Raw genomic sequence first — 23,874 nt, 5'->3', positions numbered from 1 at the left:
GGAGAGGGAACAGCCTGTAATTTAGGAAGGCTTAGGGACAATGTGCTAAAGCTGTCCTGGAAAGCAACTGGCAAAGCTTCCCCTCTGACTAGCCGCGCATCCGCTAATGTTAGTCCCTTTGATGTATGTGTGTGTGTAAAATGTCATGTGTAGTTGTGTCATAATAAAACAGACGTACTTGTGCAAGAAAACTTGTAATTACTGTCAAAGGGCAAGGTGTTACAATGACCAAACTAGACCTGAACAACTACAACTGCAACTTTCTGGTTAAATTACTAAAAACCTTTCAGAACTGAAACATTATCTTCCTCCAAAATGAGTTTAATCCGACCAATTTACATATACCAAGTTGATTTCAGTGGATTATTTAACTTCTTAGTTGTCCTTTCTTAGTTTTATTTCATATATTTGTATGTGTGTCTGTGTGTGCAGCTGTTTCTCCATGAGTACGTGCATTAGAAGATTTCTACAATATAAAATCGAGCAGTTTAACGTTTTGTGTGCACAAGATTATGTAGCCGTTTAGTGATGTGCATACCCTCGGTCCAAAAACTCCCAGAATTCCTGGAAAACCTTGTTCCCCTGTATCACCCTGCACAGGAACGGAGACAAAAATTAAAAAATATATAAATTTGGAGTCATCTCCAAGTCATATTATTTAAATATGTACGTGCTGCAGATACGTACAGGTTGTCCTTTCGGCCCTTGGTCTCCCTGCGCCCCTGGCAGTCCCATTCCACCCCTGAAGCCTCTTTTTCCTGGAGGTCCGCTCTGGCCCCGAAGACCCCGCTCACCCTGGATGCGTGAATGAATGACAAACATATCCGAGTACAGACGTGAGCGGGAACATCACCGAGACTGTCACACACAAGAAATATGTCGTATATTTACTGTCTGACAAAGATGCACAATGCTTTGTTTCCATCTTACCTTCGGTCCAATACCCCCCTGATCTCCTGGGAGTCCTGGAACGCCAGTTTTACCGCGTGACCCAGCTTTGCCAGGAAGACCAGCCTCCCCGTCATCACCATGCTCTCCCTAGATGCACATTTAAGTAAGATGAGGAAGGTGATGAATGGTATGATGAGTACTGAAACCTCTAGGCAGTGGTAGCAGCTCAATAAACTCTTGTTTGCATATGATAAATACGATTAATGAGCAAGTGATGAACACAAGTTCTTCGATTGTCTCACCGGCATGCCTTTACTGCCATCTTTTCCTGGGACTCCATCAACCCCTGGCGCACCCTCCAGCCCCTCTCGGCCCACCACGCCTCTGGGACCAGGAGGACCACCCCCACCCTGAGGAGAACAGAGAGCTTATCAGACATCTAGACTCAGCATTGATGCATTACTGGATTTCCTCTGATGAATTCTTCCGAGTCTGTTTTCACTTGAGAGCACAATTGGTTTTCACTTGGTTTCTGAATCGATCCATCTATAATTTGTTTACGCTTCATTTCCAAGAAGATTTGTCATAAATGCATATTTTTGAAGGCTGAGATTTCGCAAAACATCTGCCTTTTGTAATGAAAGACTGTAGTTCACTGAAGCAGCTGTGGACGTATGGAAAATCAATTACTTACCTCTGTTCCTCTGTTTCCTTTTTGTCCCGACTGGCCCTTTTTGCCTTTCTGACCCTTAAGAAAGAGAAAAAGAGTTTAAAATGTGCAAGATTATTGATTACTATTGTTCACTACATTTCTTATCATGTGCAACGACCATTAATGTTAACTTAGGCAAGAACTGCTGATGCTTTTGCAAATCCATGATAACTGATGGAAGTCTGTCAGATCAGATGTCAGATTACTGCATTTTAAAATATAATTCTTCAAACATTCAGAGACAAACATCCTTACTTGATCTCCTTTGGCTCCTTTGGGTCCCTGCTGCCCTCGAGGTCCAGGATGTCCCTGAAACAGACAGTTATATGAATAAAAGCATTTGTAGATGTAGCGACAGAACTGCGTACTTGTTTTAACACTCACGGGTTGTCCGGGAGCTCCAGGTCTGCCTCGTTCTCCATCCACACCAATTTGACCCTTAAACACGATAACAGAATATTAACACCCAAATAAACACTTTTTTAAAATCACCCGGAGCAATGGTACTTACTTTGTAGCCTGGGTCTCCTGATTCGCCTCTCTCTCCTCTGTCTCCCGGAGGCCCCTGGTGAGACAAGAAATATATGAGCACGCTGCAAATCATCCGATCTCTGCAACTTCACAGAAGACAAACAGTAAAAGGAGAAGCTAGAGTAAGTCAGGTGTGACTTACTATGTCACCTGGAGGACCAGGAGGACCTTCTACCTTCCCATCATCCCCCTGCTCGCCCTGCACACACAAATCAAAACAGTTAGATGTTTCTCCTAGGCTTTGGAAATGTTACGAGTCTGGCTGGTTCTGGGATATAACTCAACATGCAGGGGAAGAATAAAAGATCCATGTTACGAGGTGTACCTTTTCACCTTTTGGTCCTGAAGACCCCATTGGGCCTTGTGGTCCCTGGTGACCCTGCAAAGACAGAAATCATGTTATGTAAAATGACTCCACCAAATAACCTTAATGGGCTTGTTTAATATTTAATGGTTCCCACCGACCCCCCAGACACAATCTTACCTCATAACCCGCTAGACCAGGTTCCCCCTGCTGACCCATTCGACCAGGAGCTCCCTAAAGAGAATAAACGCTGTGTCTTTAGTCACATTAGCAATTAGATAATCAAGTGTCTGTTACTGTAAATATTTTTATCATTACTGTTCCACTTTACCACGTGTCCAATGGTTCCTCTGGAGCCCTTTTGCCCCACAAAACCCGGTGGTCCAGTCTTCCCCACTGACCCAGTCTCCCCAAGGTGACCTATGTGACCTTTAGCACCCTAAACACACAGGAAAAATTAGGTTACTGAACAGCTGACCAGAGCACTTCCATCTGATTTTGTATGAATATTGTCAGCTATTTTAGGATTAAACTGGTTAATGATAATACCTTTGGTCCCAGTTTGCCTCTTTCCCCAATTTTGCCAGGCTTCCCTTCTGGGCCCTACATTGAGAAAAGCAGAGAGTTTGTAAAAAAGACAGTTTTAAAAATGAGTGTGCATGAATCTGAACAGAAAGAGAAAAGTGACTTACTCTGACGCCAGTGAGTCCAGGATTTCCAGGTGGTCCCTCTTTTCCCTTTAGTCCGATTTCACCTTTTTCGCCTGTGTCGCCCTCCTGACCCATGTCACCTTTTTCGCCCTGAGAATAAATTCCAGCTAGTTAATGCTACATACTTTGACTATATCTGTGTTTTTGTGTTTTTGCCATACTTATCAAGGACATTTTAGAAAATCGTTTCACCTTGGTGCCATCGGGACCAGCCGGACCAGCTTCTCCCTCGAGGCCCGGCTCTCCCTGCGTGATATGCATAAATGCATACATAAGACCATGAAATGAACAACAAGTTCCACATGCTAGGAAAAGGACAATTCTCGTAAACATACCCGCTGTCCTATTAGTCCTTGCTCTCCGATATTCCCGGCAGGTCCAATGGCTCCCTGACGCGCAAACAAGACATATTGAACTTTAACATGATATCCTGGAACGTAAAAACATACATCCAGGTAACTCTGCAACAGCATCATCGCCTCACCTTCTCCCCTGACTCTCCTGGCAGGCCTGGTTCACCCACTTTACCAGGAGGACCCTTAAAATTACACAGAAGACGAGGAAAATGGTTAATGGCTTTGTACAAAAATGAACGCATGAGGAAAATCTGCTTATACAACACGTGTTGGAGAGTGTGTCTGCAAAGTCTCTCACCTGGTGACCAATTTCTCCCAACAGTCCCACCGTCCCAGGTGGGCCAGGTGATCCCTAGATAAGTCAACACAGGCACTAATCAGACTAAAAACCAACAAAATCAGTTCTAGTTTAATGTGGGAAAAGAAGAAGGGAATCTCTGGCTAATGTGGATTGCGACTGAGCCCCTAATGTTGTGTAGGTCTCCCTTGTGCCTCCAAAACAGTTGTGACTCATCAGAGAATGGATATGGGACCTTCTGAGGGTGTCCTGTGGTGTCTGGCAACAGAATGTTGTTAATGGGGGTCTTTGGGTACTATGGGTTAAGGGGAGGGGCCTCTGTGGATCATCCCACATATACTTGATCAGTTCGGGATCTAGTGAATTTGGAGGCCAGGTCAACACCTTGTGCTGTTCTTCGTGTTTGTTGAGTTGTTCCTAAAGCGTTTGTCTCAGGCTGCATCCTGCTATGGGGATGGCTGCTGCCATCAAGGAGTGTCATTGCTATGGGGTGGGGAAGTCTGATCTGGTCTAGGTGGGTGGTACATGTCTAAGTAACATCCACATGAATGAATGCCAGGTCCAAAGTTTCCCAGCAGAACACTGAATTGTCACAAAATGGTCAATGTCATTCACTTCTCCTGTCAGTGGTTTTAATATTGTGGCAGATCAGTGTACGGAGAATGATAAGGATGGTAGACTATATAGCATTTACCTTATAATTAAATTACCTGCTTAAAATTGTGCACATGCATGATTGCCAAAGTGCAACTGTAAATTGTCCATTAAAATGCTGAGTGATGAGTGCATGCATCAGAGACTGGGTAAGACATCCAGGTTTTATTTAATAGGAAGCAGGAAACTGTCTGATTCCTTCATATCAATGAAAACAAAGAGGGACTGGGGGCCTGTATCGAATACTGCTGAGCTAAATCCAGCACACATGCAATCCACCGCATTTTTCTGTGCCGCTGTTTCCCATCTAGTTCTCCCACTGCTCGTAAAATAAACCACAAGAAGGACGGCAAATCTTTCACAGTAAACATCGCATCCATTAAGGCGTTAATCACATCAATTCCCATGCAAGTTCAGCAGTTTTGCGCTTCTATAAAAGCGGCGTTAAAAATCAATCTCCTAGCGCGCCTGCAGTTCGCTCTCCTGCCGCTACGGAGCAGATGAGCGAGCGATGAGACAACCTCCTGGCCGCGCCGGAGGAAACATTTAATACAGGAGTGAATATTTTTAATAAATTCTAAAATACGCCTCATAAACAATCTCCTGGCTGATGCACTCTGGAGATGACAGGGCTGGGCAGAGAGCCGCTGTTTGGTGTCACGACGAACTCAATAAAACTTTCCGAAAAGGGGAAAAGAAAAGTTTGATGTGATGGAGTGAGGATATTGTAAAAGGAGACAGAGGATAAGGAAATTATCAAGATAGGCATAGTGAGCAGAAGATGAGGAGAAGCATATGAAGGCAAAGACAGAAGGCAGGAAGTCCGTACCGGCTCGCCTGCTATTCCCTTGTCCCCTGGAGGTCCCGAAGGCCCTTGGATACCCTGGAGACGGAAAGGTCACCGGGTTCAGAATACAATCTTACATTCACACAAAGTTATGTAGTGTCAGGTTTTGCATGATAAGCAACCAAAGCTAATGCACAATATGGATAATAATGAACTTACAGGAAAACCTTTAGGCCCAGTTTCCCCCGTCTCGCCAATCTTTCCCTTGGGGGGGAGATAGTAAAAAGAAAAAAAGGTGTGAGACAAGATTAACTGAGTCAAAATTCATGTGTGATGTTGAAAAAAAATGAGAGTTCATTTGCTTGACTAAAAAAAGAAAGCACATTAAGACAAAAGGGGGGAATTTACAAGGGCTTTTAAGTCCCGTTTCACACATGTTCTGCATTTAAAGACAAAATGTAAAAGGAAAAAGAAGGGACATTCCTTTAGAAGACATTTTCATTGTCTTTTTCTTTCCTTTTATGTCATTTTATGTCGTCCTGCTCATTCATCTCTTTCTATTTGCCCCAAAGTCAATATTCCTATTATGTTGGGTTTACATGCCTTTCCATAAAAGGGCATCAGAGCAACAGATACTCAAATATTTTTAGCAGTGGCGTTTCAGGGGTTTAATTGTAAGCAGAATAACTCTCATCAAATCGATGAGCTGTGCAAAATCACTTAACACTGTCGTGTGCATCTGGGACACAGTTTGTAAAATGTTGTTTCTGACTGCGGGCCTCCGCACTGCTGGTATCATATTGGCCCTGTAAATCATCACATCTCGCCCCTCCAGAGGAACATAAGCACCAAAAAATATACGAGAGGAAGGAGCCGGGAAGTAGAAGAGGTACCCCAGAGCTTTACCTGTGGTCCAGGGAAGCCAATTTTTCCTGGAGGACCATCAGGACCCTGCAGAGAGAAGGAAGGATGAGCGATAGCCGGAGTCCAGACATGTTACTGTTATTGTAAATTTCCTGCCTCCTCAGTGGAACGAAGGGATGTGCAGCTTACCATTTTTTTTGTGCAAAAACTCCATTTCCCCCTCTTAAGGTTTATTATATGCTGAATGAAATAGGGTTTGCTATTAAGTCTTGTGAGCATGCACAATTTGACTTAGTGAATGCCAGCATCCTTACCTTCTTGCCCTCTAACCCCAAGTCTCCTGTTGGACCGTCGGGCCCTCTCGCTCCCTGAAACACAAGACGGCTGTCACTTCACCAACAGAGGTCACTGTAACACTGCCAGACAGCTACAACGTGGTGTAAACAAACATCTCAGCGTGGATTGACCCCGTCGGTACTGGCAACATGTAGGAGGCCGTGCGCAGGTTACAAGCTATTATACTGGGTTAAATGAGAAAGCAAAGGGTAGCCGTGTGTGTAAAACTCAAAAATCTCTCAATATGCGTCACACATGGCACCATCTTCAACTCGCATTATTTCAATTCTTCATTCGGGGCATCGAGTCGGGGCACACACATGTGTACAGTTCACTGTTAAACACACACACACTGTCAGAGCAGTCTGACTGTTTAGATTACATGGGAGCAACTGTCAAACATAATCAATCTAAAGTGCTTAAAGGCCCACTAGTCCAGTGAGCAGTGATAATAAATGGGAGCCAGGCAGCGGCCCAATACGTTCCATCTGCTCTGCACCTGCACCCTGGCTAGTCCCTCATCCCCGCTCTGGAGGATGCTGGCCCGTCACTGAGAAGATGCTGTATGGATCAGCCAGCAGTGGCTATAAATAACAAGTGGTTAACTGTAATTTTCTCGGGATTAGGCGAAATCAAATGCAACACCCCGACAAAGGGGGCCCTTGTTGCGCAAGTGATTGATGACTGGGCACGGTGGGAGCTTGGCCCACGGAGAGCGGCGTTAGCTCAAGTGCAATAAGCCTATTATACGTAGAGCTGGATGAGCACTGCTCATTAACATTCCTGTCTGGGGTACCTGCTACTCACCGGTTGAGTTTACATAGCCTGATTAGCCGATCTGTAAGGAACATACTGTATTTTATCCCTTTCGAGCCCGTGGAAAAACACCCAAGCATTAAAATGAATTAATAAATATGAAGCTACGGTAGCCTGCAACACAAATGTCTGACCCGTTTTTCAAACTAAATGCAGAAAAGGAACACCAGCAGCACAAATCCAAAACACTATCAGCGTCAATTTAAACCAGCTCAGACAGCAGAGAGAGCGAGGAAGGGATGATGAGGCGAATATGCTCTCCAATATGGAAAACATTAACGGGAGGATTTGTTGTTTAGACGTCAAGACACAACACAAAGACTGGTGAGTCGTCCTGGCTGACACCCACGCGTTTCAAATGTTTTTTCACATATGCAAATAAAACACAGACTCAGAGACAGCGGTGGCACTGCGTCCCGATGCCAACTTCCAGTTTCAGGCAGTTTTATCTCTAGTTTCCACGATATTTCCATGTTACAGCAGTTCGGTGTCATATCTGAGTAAAGCCAGATGTTACATTTCTGACAAAGGATCCGTGTTTCAAGCCAAGAAGCTAACATCTAAAAGACATAAGGAGTTATAGAGTCTCATTTTACACCGAAGACAAGTAATAACCTCTCAAATGAATGTGTTTATTTACTACACTGAGGCAAAAAAATGCATTTCAGTGTGTCTGCGGTTGCACACATGTTGGACAGCAGCTGTCTGTAAGAGAACACCCTCTACGTCTCCTGGCTCGCTACACTCAGGTTTCTAATCTTGGACTACGCAGCATAAGTCATAAGGCAGCAGGCAGATTTACTGGCAGTGGAAGCCGCCGACATTAGTATTACTTGAAAACACAGCTTGAGACATCAGAGCGTGCCCAGGCCTCCCATGGACGCTTCAGATAAAGAAGCTCGGTGCTATTTCATCCCGATTTTCAGCTGGCTCGGGCGACCGTTAGCCATAAAAGTTAGCCACTAAAAACCTCTCGAAAATGACTGTCAACGGGATCTGCGCACCACAAGAGTGGAAGAGCAGAAGCGGAGGTGCGTTGGAAGGCGTCAAGCAAATCCGACCAGGAACATTATCAGAGCCGCTGCCGTCATCTTCCTCAGAATTACTGCCTCTTCGTTTGAAATTACCTAAATACTCCCAGTGAATTGAAGGACTTGTTAGCTGGACGTTGTCCCAGTCGCCAGATTTTAACATTAAATATCAGAATTTGGCACAATTCTAGCTTTTGTTTCATGCTTTTCAGGTTTTAATCCTATAATATTCTGGCATTGTGTGCGATTTCACTTTTATTAAGACAAATTGGCGTTGTTACTGGCGCAATATGTTTAGTTTAACAGGTTTTAGCAGTAAAAGTACAGGTGTAACTATGAACACCGACTGCTCCTGTCACCGCACAAACATCAGTGGGATACCTAAATGGAATGCGGCCATGATAAACAGTGTTTGCTGTAGCTGTGACTGATCATTCCTGACTAATGATATTGCTTTTAATTGAATTACTGCACCATCACAGTTCTTATTTCTATAATTAACTGGAGGTTTAATAAAAAACTTAAACACGGTAAAATCTATCATAAAAGTTCCACTAACGGTACTTAGTCAAGAGTTTAGGAAAAATAAAAAGTGATAATGGTGCTAAAGCTGCTTTCGAGGTGTTTGTGGATGATGTACGAGTGCTCAAGTGCAGTCAAAAAGCCTCTGTTAATCCCTCCATAAATCCCGTTCACCGTTTTATCTTCTTCCAGAAAAGCCAGGTCACATTTTCCAAAACCGCATCAGATCTCATGTAGCAGGACGGACGACGGCTCCTTCCAACAGCCAGACATCATTGTTCTATTTTTTTGCGGGATAAGCTTAAATCACTTAAGCTCTTCCAGATATTTAATGAGCGCTGACTTCTGAAAAGAATGAAGCAGACTCTTTCCTCGACTGTCTGTATGTGCCATGCGAGCACCCACGGCCATTATACACGCATGACATAAGTCTGGAGGCAGCTTCGTACCACTTCATTGTGTTTACCCACTTAGATTTTCCGAGTGTAAGCTCAACAACAGCAGCAGCAACAGAGCTCCTATAAACACACAGCAGGGCATACGAGAAGCAGAAAGCAATGTGCATGCACACTTTTTTTTTTGTGCCAAGTTTATGATCTGTTCTTAAGCCTGGGAACGATGACACAGGGACTGCAGAAAACCAGTCAACACCTACAGCATGTCGCAAAAAAAAAAAAAAAAAAACAAGCTTACCCGCAAGCCTTTGGTTCCTCTGGTACCGGCTGGCCCAGCCGCTCCAGGAGGGCCCTGACGAACAAAGGAAAAAAGGGGGATGAATGAGAAAAGAGAGAGGAAAAGGGAGATTAAACAAAGGTTTACACTGACAGAGCACAGAGCCCCCTGGCTGCTGACCCCAGGGGGCAGCCTGACCTCGGGAACACACTATAGGGTTTGTTGTCAGATCTGTCACTCACACCAATTAAAGGGTCTGCTCAGGAATCCTGTCCCGCTGCACCCGAAAGCCCCGTATTTATGTTTGTTTTGGTGGCTCAGTGGCCCCCACATTCAACCGGTGCTCGGCCCGCTCTCCGTTTGACAGAGAGGGGCAGCTTCTAATTGGTTATAGGTGTTAAGCTTTTGACTGACAGGAGGGTAATGCAGGTTCAGCGGGAGGTTGCCAGGTCTCATAACGCTCAGAGAAAACGCCGCTGCACACGGTGGGTTATTAACACTACGCACTATCATCTACGACTCCTAACAAGGTGCCTTTCATGAAGAGAGACAGTGGCTCAAAGAACTCTTTGTCTGCGAGCGCGTTAGCTGTTATTGTTGGATGGGTTTTTTTTTCCTCCGCACTTAATATTCTACCTCACATGCAAAACCTGAAAAGGAGTCTGCGGTCAGCGGCCATTTAGAACAATTGAGCGTGCACGTAAAAAAAGAAAGGTGAATGTGCAAAATGTGCACAAGAGTGGTGGCTTACTGTTCTTCCCGGTGGTCCGGTAGGTCCAGTCTCACCTGGCGTCCCTGGGTGACCCTATCGTGTGCACACAGACGAACAAACGCAGATTAAAAAAAGGCCTTACACATATTTTTCTTTTACTAGTAGTCTTCAAGAGTGTTTTTTTTTTTTCTTCATGTGCAATTGTGCTACTTTGACCAAGCAATTTCCCTTGTGGATGCGTAAAGTTGGTCTAAAAGGTCTAATCAAGACATTAAGGAACAATTTGGCGATTCACCACACAAAACAATGATGCTCTTACATTAAACGGCATCGCTGGAGTAGAGTTTATTTCAGTTTTCAAATGTGATTTAAACATAAAGACAAACATCTGCTGTGCAGTAGAAACCACATTTAATGAAACAATGAGAGACAACAGTGGAATAGAATAACCAAGAGCCTGAGGAGATGATTTTATATAAGAAAACATACTACCTTTGGCTGCCTTCCCTCTTTTTTTCTTTTTATACTTTTTGGCCGGGCCATTTGTAAAAGCATAACTATATAATGGGGGGGCTATTTCAGGTGGAGCTACTCAGAACAGCTGAGTGCAATAAAATCTATTCCAATACGAGACCTTCTAGCACAGTAGGCAGCTCTGATCTCATGCGTCCACTGGAATAAAACATAAATGCCTGCAGTATGAGCTCCCTCCGTTAACAGCTATCGGTGTCTGCTGGTCAGCTCCCTTCACTTTGCATGATGCAGTCTTTTCCAGAGGGTCTGTTTCTGTTTTGCAGCGTAGGGGAGCGGGCCAACCGAGCACTTCCTTATAAGCGTGTGTGTGTGTGTGTCTGTGCGTGTGTGTGGTGAAGTCCTCAGAGAAATCCAAATCCTGGCTGTCAGTTTTCCAGCAGGAAACCTCTCTGTTTGAGCGAGGATGACGACTAAATTCTCATCCACTCAAGCCGGTCACATACATTAGACAGTCTGTTTAAGATAAAAATACATTACAAAGGGGCTGCTTGTTCTGCTCGGGGATCACTCAGACTAAAGGAGAACCAGGGAAGGATGTCTGGAAAGGGAATATCCTCTTTTCGTTTCTTTATTGAACTGACCAAATCCCATTGGTGTTAAAGAGAAGTCAGAGCTTCCTGTGTCCGCTAAAAAAAAAACTTCAGGAAGTAAATCTTAAATAGGATCCACTGGTATTATTCCTCCTTTGTTTAAAACCAATATTTATTCCGCTTAACGCATCTCGCCAAGTGCCAAACCACTGCTCCTAAGTCGCCCACTGGATCTGGATGATGTGCCTCCATTTCCCTTCAGCTTATTACTGTGGTATTGACCTAACCCCACTCATCACCATATTCCCATGGGAATAAAAGACACGGTTTAGTTTAAGACGACCGTTTCTAAGATCTCCTTAAAGACAAACCAGCATCTCCTCAAGCATTTTTTGGTATTTTGAAACGCAGATCTCTATCGAACGCGAAACGTCCTTCATCACATCTTACCGTGGATCCCTTTTCTCCAGGTGGTCCTGGGAGGCCCATCTCCCCTCGATCCCCCTAAAGAAAAAAGCACAACATTCAGTCTTTATAGTCACCTTAGTAGCACGTCTAAAATAAATTTACGAATGGAACATGGTAGTTTTTGTTTTTCGTTTTGTTTTTTTACCTTCTCTCCTGCCAGCCCCGCCTCTCCCACAGGTCCGATGAAACCCACCAATCCCTGAAACACAGAAACTCAGTGTTGGACGGATGGAATGGATAGAAATGGATTGTGGAAAAAGTGCTATTATGCAACTCGTGAAGCGGCAAAGACGGGGGTTTCTTACTCTTTCTCCCATGAGTCCAACTTTCCCTGTGATTCCGGACTCTCCCTGTGGAGACAAATATGTATTTTTAGTTAAAAAATATTCTTTTTTTTTTTGGAGGGACAAGAAAAAGATAGGTCTGTCTTTTAAATTACCTTAAGTCCCTCTGGCCCAGCCTTCCCGGGAAATCCTGTTCTGCCCATTCTGCCCTGAAAAATAAATATGCACCACAGAATGATGAATAGGGAATAACAGACATTAACTTGCCACTTAATGCCTCATTAAAATGAATCGCAAATTCTTACAAATATTCTTAATATATATGATCCATTTGCTCTGAGATGACGGCTTGGGAAGTAGCCTGCGGCTGACTGTATGCTGAATGCTCCAGACAAAAGCAGTGGCATGTGCAGGTAATGCTGACAGTACATTTTGGCAGGCTGTGAAACCGTTCAAGGGTTGTAATGTTCCTCTGACACAGACAGTAATTCCCGGGGTTAAGAGGGGGTTTTGGATGGGGGGGCGTAAGTGCTTTTTTTTTTCAGCGATACCTCCAGGTCAGGAACGTTTAAGCCAAACTCCTAAAGAACCGAGTGACTCAACAATTCCAGAGCCTCACTCCAGATCCTGGAAACTCTCGCAAGACAGTGCAAGCTGACACTTTATTTTAATTGCGCAAAGTAAAACCAGATTCTCGTAGTAAAATGAGAATTAATGGGAGCTTTCTGCAATTTGTGACTTCTTATCACCTGATTTAGATTCATGTCCGACGATATTAACGAAAACAAGACACACTGGAGATACCTCAGTGAGGTTTTGGAGGTGACGAGGAAGGAAAAGGCGAGGCTGTCGCTCTGCTCACAGAAGCTGAGCTAAGACACAAGCTAGCGCACGAGGTGGAGGAGCGGGAGGACTCGTGGCACCTGGCCAGAGATCAATCACAGCTCCCAAAGGAGTCATTCACCACTTCCCATTGAATACAGGATAAAGGGGGGGTCAGAGAACAAGACGGGCGAGCGGGTGGGAGGTGGGCGAGTGTGGAGGAACTTAAAAATGAAAAAGGAAAGACAGGAAGGAAGTATAAAATAAATCCAGAATCTGGGATAATGGTTTTGTTTTCTAGTCACATGAGAAAACTTGAAAGCATGTTTATAATTAAAATGATCCATGCTGCGTTTTACATCCAGTGAAGCATTTTTTGAGGAATAAAGGCAACAAATCTTCTATTTCTGCAGCGGGCCATTACCATCATCCAGCACTTTATGGCAGCTATAAATCCTGCCGTCTATAAACATGGTGATGGCAGTTATCACCCCCTGGTGGCCAAGACTGGGGATTGCATGCAGTTCCTTTTTTCGTGAGTGGATAGACTAACCATCCAGGGACAATCTCTATAAAACGCATACATATCTATAAATTCTCTCCGATGCAAACCAAGAAAAGTCCAACGTGACGACGGACTTTATCACCCAAAGCTACGTTTCAAGTGAACTCTCACTGTGGTAGAATAAATTTCTGGGATGCACGATTAAAACTAAGCGCTGAAACAACACGGCACATGACGGACGCTTTTGTATGGCGGTCCAAACTTTTCCTCTACGACCAAACTCACGTGTCGAGCGTGTTGTTTTTACACATACATGCTGTACCGGTGAAAGAGCATGAGTAAAGAGACCCTAAACTTGCAGTAACAGTGCTTCCTGCTGTGTTCTCTCTCTGCTAGCCAAGCAACCTCAGGTGTTTATCTAACAACTCACCTCGAGTCCTGTTGGGCCTGGCGGTCCAATCGGGCCCTCGTCCCCCTGGAAGCAAATGATATTGACCTTAGTGTGATTTACGCTTGGAGACATAAAGTGTCCCAAGGAAAAGCAAAAGTCTTGTGTCGTAAAGCTTTTAATGCCTTCCTGGTCCTTTGGGGTCTTTCAAATGTGGGCGGCGTGTGATGGTCTTACCTCTAAGCCAGGCACCCCTCTTGGCCCTGGTAAACCTCTGGCCCCTAGTTTTCCCTGGATGTGAAAAAAGTTGTTTGTCACAGTCCGGTTGCAGGTCGTCCAGAGGATAATGATTTTGGTCATTTCCCAAAATACCATCATCAGGACAATTATTAATCGGTCATATACTTTGGTTTATGACTAAATCGTGACATGTTCAAACTAAGATAAGACCACGGCAAACATAAATACATAAATATCAGCATGCAAGCATTGCAATTGTGAGCCTGTTGGCGTGCAGGCATTTGCATCCGGCTTTCCTACAGATGCCAGTTTCACTCACCTTTGGTCCTTCAAGGCCGTTCTCTCCTGGTGGTCCCATGTCACCAGGAAAACCCTGTCATGAAAAAAAAAAAAAAAGTTAAATAATGGGTTATATTTTTTAAAAAAGGCCTCTGTGCAATACTTACTAACCCAGCAGAGAAGGTGCAAATACAAACCTCAGGGCCTGGTGGTCCGGGGGCACCGTCAGGGCCTCTGTCACCTGGGTTGCCCTGTAAAAAAACAACAAGGAAAACATGAGCAATGTGAAATAGTTGGATTTTTTATGAAGTATATTCTAGTTTCTTTCAGAGAATTACAGTAGAGGCCAATACTCCTTACATAACTGCATAAACAGAGAGTAAGGCTGCAGCCAGAAGCCGGTTAGCGTAGATTAGTGCAAAGATTGAAAACAATGCAAAACTGCTAGGGTCTGTCCACCTTCTAGCACGTTCTATTGCACTTGTTTTATTCACTTTACAAAGAAGTAAACAAATACACAAATACTTTACATTTAAATTCAGGCCCTGGAACATTTAAGCTCTGGTAAGACATTTCTTGGCTGGGAGCAAAGACTTCCTGGACTCTGATGGTTGAGTGGCGAACTCAAAGTGTTGACAAAACTTTAGGAAATTACTGGATCTGGCCAAGAAATAGTCCTGCACAAAACCTTCTTGTGTAAGAAAATGTTGTTCTTACTTTTGAGATGAAAATAGCTTAAAAAGCCTCATATAGCATGCTGGTAGGAAGATTTTGTTACCTTTGGACACAGCCATGCTAACCACGTCTTAATGCTAAGCTAAGCTAACTTGCGGTAGCATTATATTAGCATGCAGATATTTTGGATTTTGTTTTCTAATGAAACTGTCGGCTCTTCCAATATGTTAAGCTAAGCTTTCTTGGATGAAAATATACGCATTTTAGCATTTTAAAGTGTTCCTGGTAAATAAATTCAGACCAGAACTAACCGGCGGTCCTGGTTTCCCACGGATACCTGGTAGCCCTGGAGCCCCCTGGATGCCCTAACAAAACACATAAAGACAGACGGTCAGGCAGGATTCAGGACACAGAAGCAAAAAGCAGATTGTTGATTTCTTTTCTAGGGAATCAGACATTAGACATGCATGACTCGTCTCAGTCTCCTGCCCTCTCCTGGGGCCCGCCCGTTCCATGATAGGTTCGATTTTGCTTACACACGAAGACAAATGTGCTTGGTTAACATGAGAATTTCCATGAGCTGGACAGCAAACATCTGGCTAAGTCATTTTGCAAAGACACAGTCCTCCAACAAAGGTTGTGTAACTCGGGATCTGTGTGCATCGGAGGAAGCATTCAGGGCAGGGGATGATGGGGTTGAGGAGAATGTGCATGAGAATACAGATGTGTTGCAGAGGTGAGCTACCTTGTCTCCTTTGTACCCGATCTCCCCTTGCTCTCCAGGAATTCCAATTTCACCCTGACGGAGGGACGAGGAGACACGCAGGGAAGATGGATGAGGCGTGGACAGAAAGAAAGAAAAACAGAACATTAGGGGGCATTGTAACTTTGTATTTTGTCAATCACATTCAGCTCTTGCGACAGACAGTAGTAATTAGCAGTCTGTACATCATTCGCACACAATGAAAGTAATTCACAGCATCAGCCAAGTTCTTAATGTGGTGTCATGCTGTCTTATGAAAGGCGTGGATAGCAACTGCTCCATTCAGTTGCCCCACATGTTTTACAGACTAAGCCATTATTAATTATTTCATCTGTGGCGTGAGGGGCTTTCTTATAAATACAAAAAATAATCTTTTGTACACAACAGTCATAAAGAATCTCAAGCAATTAAAGGGGGGCAATTAAAAAAAGACACATATATGTTCTGTCATTCTGATAATTTGTGCTTTTGTTTCTATTTTATCTTTGTTATTCTTGATTATGGTTCTGGTTTTATCTGGAGAAATGACAGTCAACTACAGCAAAAGCAGACTCCCAGACTTTACTGCTGGTCTTAAAAGATCAGCTTGTGCCGTTAAAGCTTCTGGTTGAGAAAAAACCTCAAGCTGTTTCCAGCTTGTTTGTTGTGAAATTGAACAGATCTACGGGGGGGCTAAGTGGAGAGACTTCCAGGGTGAAGATTTCCCACACCGATCAGGCATAACATTATGACCACCTTCCTAATATTGTGCACGTCTCCCTTGTGCCTCCAAAACAGTTGTGGCTCTTCAGAGAATGGACATGGGCCTTCTGAGGGTGTCCTGTGGTGTTGTTAGTGGGGGGCCTTTGGGTCCTATGGATTGAGGGTAGGGGCCTCTGTGGATCATCCCACAGATACTCGATCAGTTCGGGATCTAGTGAATTTGGAGGCCAGGTCAACACCTTGTGCTGTTCTTTTGAGTTGTTTTTAAACTGTTTTTGTGTGTGTGTTTGTGTCAGGCTGAAGGAACGTCATTGCTATGGGGAGGGGGGTGCCCGGTCTGGTCTAGGTGGGTGCTACATGTAGTAGCATCTACACGAATGTCAAGTCCAAAAGTCTCCCAGCAGAACATTGAACTGTGAAAAGATGGTCGATGTTGTTTACTTCTCCTGTCAGTGGTCATAATGTTATGCCAGATCGATGTATGCAAAAGCATTTAACTAATTTAAGTCATCAGACATTTTCCAAATTATTGCACCTGTTTGGATCGTCCGTCAGTCGCACTTTAAAAACAACCTTTATGTGTTTAACCATGTCTTAACAGTTCTTAGACAGAAATAAATGAAAAGGTGTGATATAGTATGCATTGGTTCCTGAAATTGGTTTCAAAATGACATAGAAAGGAAAAACAGCGGTAGAAACCAATGGTCACAAGTTTGTATGATTAAAGCTGAAGGTGGGAACTAATGAAAGCATGCTCTGGGTCTAAAGCTTTGACAGAGGCGTCTACAACAGGATGCAAAGGCGCACATATCCAACACATGCTCTCAAACACAGGCCAATAACAGGAATATTCAGATCACCTTATCACCTTTCAGTCCTGGTTCTCCTGGATTGCCGGGCACCCCCTGGAAAAGAGCAACGAGACACAGGTCAGACGGCTCGGCCTCGAGAAGCGCCCTCATGGCAACACGCGCCATAAACACTATTAGCAATTGCAACCTGTCCAAACAAGCATATTTTCCATCCTCTAGATTTATATCACACATAAAATAATTACAAGGCAGTCTAAACAAGACAGTGTAAGACAGTGAAGTCAACCGTTTCCATGTGTGTTTCAGATTACCTTCAGTCCATTAGGTCCTGGAAGGCCCATCTCTCCCACTGGCCCCATGTCACCCTGATGCCAGAAGAGACAAGATAAACCAGATTCACATTCAGCAGTCACACACATATAAAGCACGGATAAACACATGCGGCTCAGGCTCTTGACATCTATCGAAGGAACACACATACAATTAGTGCACCATCTCACTTTCATTAAATGTATGAATGAATTCATTGTGTCGCTTCCAGATTATTCATGTGGCTGTCACACGACGCAAAACAATGGGCGATAATATACGGCCGATTTCGAGGGGGAGGAGTAGATCTGGCAGTCAGAAGCTGAGGTTGCGCCTCATCTGAAAGCCCCGAATCAAAGGGCGGCTTTGGCTCAGCGTCTCGAATATCTACGTGCTGAATAGTGTCGTATCCGCATGTGCGACAGGGGACGTCATTAAGTGCGTGCCGCAAAAATGTCACTCGCTACAAGTCACTTAATTTGGCGTCGATTGGTTCGAGCGTAGAGAAAGGTTTCGCCTTCCTACGCTGGGAAGCTGATTTGCAATCTAATGCCTGACGAATGAAGTCATACAGTATCCGATTGGAGGCGAGCAGAACTCTAAATGACCCAATCACACTTAAATGTTCCTTTCAACAACAGATTTCCTGCCCAAACTGCAAGATACGTACGAAGAAACACAATATACTTGAGAGTATAATGTCTTTAATTGAATTCAGGTTTCTGGATTTGTTTTTTAATTTTCATCAGTGCCTGCCACAGGGGGCAGCAAGGTTCGGATCCTGGGAAGTACAACTACCTTTCCTCTCTCCATCACATCAAAGCAGGATAAGAAGAGGATGGTGTGCGTACATGGAAAATATTTTACACTGATATTTCAAATGCTGGAAGCAAGGAGGGAAAGAAAGACATCAAGAAAGACAGAGACAGCTGTTAAATAAGACAGTGGTACTTCTGAATGGTGCATTTGTAAGCGAGTCTAGACGCTTCACCCAAAGCCAAGGGCCCGTAGTCCCCAGAGAATGGGGGTTTGCATATTTATACACTTTAAAGTGCAGTTCAGTGCTGCTGCCGCGCACCGTACGTTAAGCCGGATCAGACGGGTGCAAGAAGACACGGGAGGACACGGAGCTGAGAGCAGAGCTGTAATCAGAGAGTCCTCCAATTACAGGCCTGCTGCCGCTGGCGGTGGCCTGGAATAGACCGGGAGGAGTGGCAGCGACTGGGGCGAAGACGGGACACGACAAGAGAAACCGAGGAGACGTTATAATCAGACGCAATTATGTGGCTGTCGGGTCGAGCAGGCATGGAGGGCAAGGTGATGGGTGGGCGGAGGAGGGGGGGCAGTTCCTGTCCCAAAATACTTAATAGGACGGGAGATTCAAAGAAGAGAACGGGATGCATTGTTACGGTTTGTTTGATTGGCTGATCAGACTGTGGATAAGGCTCATGTTTGGCATGTGAGAAAATAGTAAGGGCATTTCGTGAAAAAAAAACCTTGTCCTAGATCTTCGAGTTCAAAAACCAACCACTTTCTTTGTTTTGAAGATGTTCACAAAAACTGTGGTTAGTTTCCCACCAAAGTGACTGGCAGCGTAAATGATGATGGGAGCTAATTGAGGGTGTTTACTCAATTAAGCAGGCATACTCGGTTTCAGTTAAACACTGTCTCCTACAGCTATGCACTTACGGAGAAAGTGTCTGGGAAAAGAAGACATTTAGAGTAACGAGGGGCACGCAGACTAGACGCACAAACACACAAAATGCCATACTCACAATAAGTCCGAGAACTCCGCTTGGACCGGGGGCTCCCAGGTCACCCTGGTCGGCGAAAGGAGGAGAGAGAGAGAGAGAGGGAGCAAGTGAGATGAAGGGAGAGAGGGAGCAGGTTTCGTGGGGTTATTGGCTCTTTTTTAAACAAACATGCTCAAAAGAGTGGCTCAGTGTTCATCGCAGCTTATGAGAGGGAGCTGTGTGCGTGTGTGTGTGCGTCTGAGGTAAAGGTGGAGGGGAACGAGAGCACATCGTCCCACTGTGGCTTTTTCAAATATGCAGGTTCCCTCTCTACCATCTCTCAAGACAGTGAGAGAGTTTTTGTACAGACATTCGTGGACCCTAGAGGATGCGTCCTGATAATAGGATCTCCTGATTTGTTCTTCAGCGCCACCAGCAGGTTGTAGGTGAAATTTCTCAACATTTACCAGATGAGTTGGCTCAAAAATTCACTGTTTCAAGACAATCTACCCTAGTGGCTCGTAATGTTTCCTCGTCACATGTTCAGTAGTTTGACGCGTTCACGTTGCTCTTTGAATTTAAGGACAGAAATTATTTAGTAAAACCCTCAAGATCCTCATCAATGGTTAGCATGATGATGTGCAAACGTTATACACCGATCAGGCATAACATTATGACCACCTTCCTAATATCGTGTAGGTCTCCCTTGTGCCTACAAAACAGTTGTGACTCATTACAGAATGGACATGGGTCTTCTGAGGGTGTCCTGTGGTGTCTGGCAGCAGAATGTTGTTAGTGGGGGGGCTTTTAGGGGAGGGGCCTCTGTGGATCATCCCACAGATACTTGATCAGTTTGGGATCTAGTGAATTTGGAGGCCAGGTTCTTCATGTTTTTTTTTATTTTTTTGTTGTTCCTAAAGCGTTTTTGTTTGTGTTCCTGTGTCAGGCTGCATCCTGCTGGGGATGGCTGCTGCCATCAAGGAGTGTCATTGCTATGGGATGGGGGTGCCTGGTCTGGTCTAGGTGGGTGCTACGTGTAGTAACTTCCATGTGAATGCCAGGTCCAAAAGTTTCCCAGCAGAACACTTAATTGTCACAAGATCACGGTCAATGTTATTCACTTCTCCTGTCCTGTGGTTTTAATGTTGTGGCTGATTGGTGTATATCGACTGAGGCAACTTGGCAGCTGAGAGGTCAGCCGTTCCCAGTTCGACCTTTGCTGCACTGCATTCATCTGCTCTCTCCCACATTTCCTGTCTCTTTCTGTTCCGACTATCAATTAAATGCAAAAATACCATTCTCACTCTCAGAAGCTTTTCCCTTTTGTGCCATTTTGTTTTGCATGAGTAAAACACACCAAATGTTCTCTTTTTACATGAGAAACAACAAACTAAGGGCCAGGAACATGCAAAATATATTGCATTGCATTCCATCAGCTTATTGTAACTATAGACTAGTATCTGATGAGTCCAGTGGATCATCCATACTCAAGGTGAGCCTCACCCTCAGGTAAAAAAAAAAAAAAGGATTAAGAGGGAATTTCTCGGCAGCTCGCTTTCAGGACGTGTTAGTGAAGTGTTACTTTAAGCATGAACACGCTTTATGTTTATTATGCATTTCAGAGTGTGTTTAAGAGCAGCTTGCGGATGTGTTTATGTTTTTATATTAGCGTTTTCCACTCCGACTGATGAAGTGCTACCTTTGCAAATAGAATGACACCATAAAGCAGTAAAACGGTGTAAAAGCTCAAATCAGATCATGTGATGCCTTCCATATGGACAGAAACACGCCACAGACAGTCTGCTGACCCATCATTACTGAGTCGGGAGCAATCACTCATTTGTTATTCTTGGATATCACCTCCTATTAATACTTCATGTGCGTGTTGGTGGTCGATTTTTTTCTGCAGCGGTGAATGGAAAAGGTTGCATTTTGCCACTGGTTTCACTCTTACTGTAACACTGCAGGTTTCGGGAAAAGTGAGTGCCAAGTAAAATTAACTGCAGCAGAGGAAGGCATGGGATGAAATTAAATACAGTAGTAAAGCCGGCCCAGAGCGACTTCAAACAAAAACAGAAAAACAGAGACAAACTGCTGGAACCTCCACATGATTTAACCACCAGTGCTAGCCAAAATGTCACAGTACTAAAACCCCGGGGGGGGTATGTGTGCGTGTGTGTGCACGAGGGGGAAACCACCGCTTCCAGTTTGTGTGTGTGCGAGCACGAGATTCGGTTATGAACTCAGGTGTTGCGAGTGGTGAGTGTTTGACATACTGGCTCTCCATCTGGTCCAGGTGGCCCTCTCTCCCCGAAGTCCCCTGGAAACCCCTGGGAACAGAGAGAGAGAAGCTTTTATGTTTGGCTGCACACAAACTCAGACACCTATTAAATTTAAGAGTTCTGTCCCATAAATGCAAGCGTCCTGTTGCTTGTACTGTCTGCTTCATTAAATCCGGAGCAACAGAAAGTCGCAAGGGCAAACGTTTGAATTACTAGCAAACAGTCGCTTATTAACACATCAAGAATTTTACGGAGCGAGTTATGAACAACGCATCTGTGTTTCTAGCTGCTAAACACTCTGAAATGATCTCCAGGTATTCGCTAACTTTAGCCGTCTGTCATTTGGTGCCGATTAAGCGGCGTGCGGCCTGCTCACTGCAGCCAAACGCTGAGCAATGAGAGGGAACGATAAGAGAAAAGCAAAACAATAAGCTGAAAGGCGGCCTGCAATATCATGCAACCCATAAAAATATTTTTGGTTACGGCGGCTTTAATGTATAGCATTTATAGTTAAACACAGCGGTAATTATACTGATGGTGCAAACAGCGCAGCAAAGCAAAAAAAAAAGAATCACTGGAGGATGTGTTTACAGACATTCAGTGTAACCAGTGCAAACGTAGAAGAGTAAATCACTGCCTTTAACCGTGGAGTCATATTTACAGAACACATTTTCACAAACACCGCCGACAACCGCCGACTTACTGCTGACTGCACAAGAGCACTACTACTGCAATAGCACGGCAATTATAATAATTTCCCCGGGTCAAATATAGCGTTAAACATAAAGTCATTTGAAATATGTACAAAGTAAGAACATAATGGCTCCATTAAGGGCATTAAATCCATCAGCTGCAGGGTGTGCACTGCCTACTTTGACTGAGTACACTTTGTAAAGGCAGCAAGAGAGCAAGAGAGAGAGAGAGAGACCACGAGCCAAGCAATTACTCTGTCCATTTAGAAGTAAATTGGAAGCTAATCTGAGCTACGCTAACAGTTGGTGGCGCAGAAAGAGAGAAACCGCACTTGCAGAAATCACAGGAGCCAATGCACTTTAAAAAGCGAGACCGTTTTTGAAGCACTCATAATGGATAGGTTCGGCCACTCTGGCCTCAGCGCATTGTTTCAAAACGCTGATTACTGCTACCTTCAGAAAATGTCAGTTATTTCTGTAAGAGCGGAGATGATCCTGATATACTGCATGTATATTTACTTTGAAATACAATCTGCTGACTCAAGGCAGCTCTTTGTTTGTTTGAAAATTAGCCTCAGACATTTTTCCTTTTTCATTTCTCACAGTCAGACTATAAAGTCCTTTTTGTGGTCTGCAGAGCACTTTCAGGACCTCCCCGCCGCAAAAAAAAAAAAAAAAAAAAAGGCAAAAAAGTGGGGTCAGTGTTATGAATGAACCTGCTTTATGGTTCTAAATTGTGCGCAGTGGGGGAAGCACGAGTGCAGCCGAAATCCACGAAGCATGACAGCGACCCAAAAGATGAATCATACAGCTGTCACCGCTGCGGCACAAGCTAAGGACGAATGTGGGAAACGGGCCCTTGCCAAGTACTTAAAAAGCCTTTGAGGGGAGTCACATGAGCTTTTAGTGTATCTCTACTTTTACATGATGTCAGACAGCCCGGCTCGTCGCTCCCAGAGGGATCAAACGGCAGCAGCACTCACTGACAGACGTGAAAGAACTGCAACTGATGAGTCTGATAGAGACAAACAGATATATGCAAACAGCTGAAACGGAGACCTGTTGGCAGCAGGCTTTGGAAACTTTTTTTTTTTAAGCTCTCCACTGTTTTAGATATATCTATTCTCTCAGGAGTCTTTGGTATAGATGGTGGACTGCGCGTCGCCGCGTGTGCTTCCTCGACAGAGTACAAGCGCCGTGTTATGGCCATTAAAAACGTCTGGCTTGGGTTCAGGTGGTTCTTCTGTTCTTTCTCCTCCATCAGGGAGCAGAAGCATAATCTCTCCGGGATCATCTTGTTAAGTTTCCTAGCTTTCTATTTTCCATGCAGGAGCACCGAAATCAGAGCGCGGTGATATATGTGTTTTCCAGTTACGTCCACAGTTGTTCATGCTGCAGATTTTGAAGCCACTAAAAGTAAAACTACACCGTTGCTGCTCTCTTTTTGTGATAATGTTGTTATATGATCCGTGCCAAAACGTCCAAGGAAGAAAGGTGTTTTAGAAAAGCAGCTCATGAGTCTTGTTATGCAGCCCTATTTGAGAGAGGAAAATTCACACGCAACACAAAAATCTAACAAAACTTTGCAAATCTGCACCCGGAACTACTTCCTTCACATTTGACTAATTACAAGTACGTTCACTTCTAAAAAGCCTAAGAG

The 23,874-nt window shown here is 44.3% G+C and overlaps 1 protein-coding gene across 1 annotated transcript in view; it reads right to left on the bottom strand.

The window, feature by feature from the left end:
* The window catches only part of col27a1a (collagen, type XXVII, alpha 1a), a 64,027-nt gene that overhangs the window by 4,767 nt on the left and 35,386 nt on the right, over positions 1-23,874 (bottom strand). Inside the window, exons 13-50 of the mRNA XM_084572323.1 lie at positions 21,517-21,570; positions 19,283-19,327; positions 17,510-17,563; positions 17,247-17,291; positions 15,667-15,720; positions 15,233-15,286; positions 14,444-14,497; positions 14,287-14,340; positions 13,965-14,018; positions 13,770-13,814; positions 12,168-12,221; positions 12,034-12,078; positions 11,874-11,927; positions 11,711-11,764; positions 10,236-10,289; positions 9,506-9,559; positions 6,422-6,475; positions 6,150-6,194; positions 5,463-5,507; positions 5,286-5,339; positions 3,803-3,856; positions 3,633-3,686; positions 3,484-3,537; positions 3,341-3,394; positions 3,131-3,238; positions 2,988-3,041; positions 2,770-2,877; positions 2,619-2,672; positions 2,460-2,513; positions 2,277-2,333; positions 2,115-2,168; positions 1,988-2,041; positions 1,859-1,912; positions 1,586-1,639; positions 1,194-1,301; positions 931-1,038; positions 688-795; positions 539-592 (exon numbers count right to left, since the gene is read on the bottom strand). Coding sequence (XP_084428449.1) covers positions 539-592; positions 688-795; positions 931-1,038; positions 1,194-1,301; positions 1,586-1,639; positions 1,859-1,912; positions 1,988-2,041; positions 2,115-2,168; positions 2,277-2,333; positions 2,460-2,513; positions 2,619-2,672; positions 2,770-2,877; positions 2,988-3,041; positions 3,131-3,238; positions 3,341-3,394; positions 3,484-3,537; positions 3,633-3,686; positions 3,803-3,856; positions 5,286-5,339; positions 5,463-5,507; positions 6,150-6,194; positions 6,422-6,475; positions 9,506-9,559; positions 10,236-10,289; positions 11,711-11,764; positions 11,874-11,927; positions 12,034-12,078; positions 12,168-12,221; positions 13,770-13,814; positions 13,965-14,018; positions 14,287-14,340; positions 14,444-14,497; positions 15,233-15,286; positions 15,667-15,720; positions 17,247-17,291; positions 17,510-17,563; positions 19,283-19,327; positions 21,517-21,570 — 2,271 coding nt within the window. The remainder of the gene's footprint in view (positions 1-538; positions 593-687; positions 796-930; positions 1,039-1,193; positions 1,302-1,585; positions 1,640-1,858; positions 1,913-1,987; positions 2,042-2,114; positions 2,169-2,276; positions 2,334-2,459; positions 2,514-2,618; positions 2,673-2,769; positions 2,878-2,987; positions 3,042-3,130; positions 3,239-3,340; positions 3,395-3,483; positions 3,538-3,632; positions 3,687-3,802; positions 3,857-5,285; positions 5,340-5,462; positions 5,508-6,149; positions 6,195-6,421; positions 6,476-9,505; positions 9,560-10,235; positions 10,290-11,710; positions 11,765-11,873; positions 11,928-12,033; positions 12,079-12,167; positions 12,222-13,769; positions 13,815-13,964; positions 14,019-14,286; positions 14,341-14,443; positions 14,498-15,232; positions 15,287-15,666; positions 15,721-17,246; positions 17,292-17,509; positions 17,564-19,282; positions 19,328-21,516; positions 21,571-23,874) is intronic.

Source organism: Chelon labrosus (genome assembly GCF_963514085.1).
Source record: "Chelon labrosus genome assembly, chromosome: 22".
Classification (NCBI taxonomy): Eukaryota; Metazoa; Chordata; class Actinopteri; order Mugiliformes; family Mugilidae; genus Chelon; species Chelon labrosus.
This window is presented reverse-complemented; position numbering and strand designations above follow the sequence as displayed.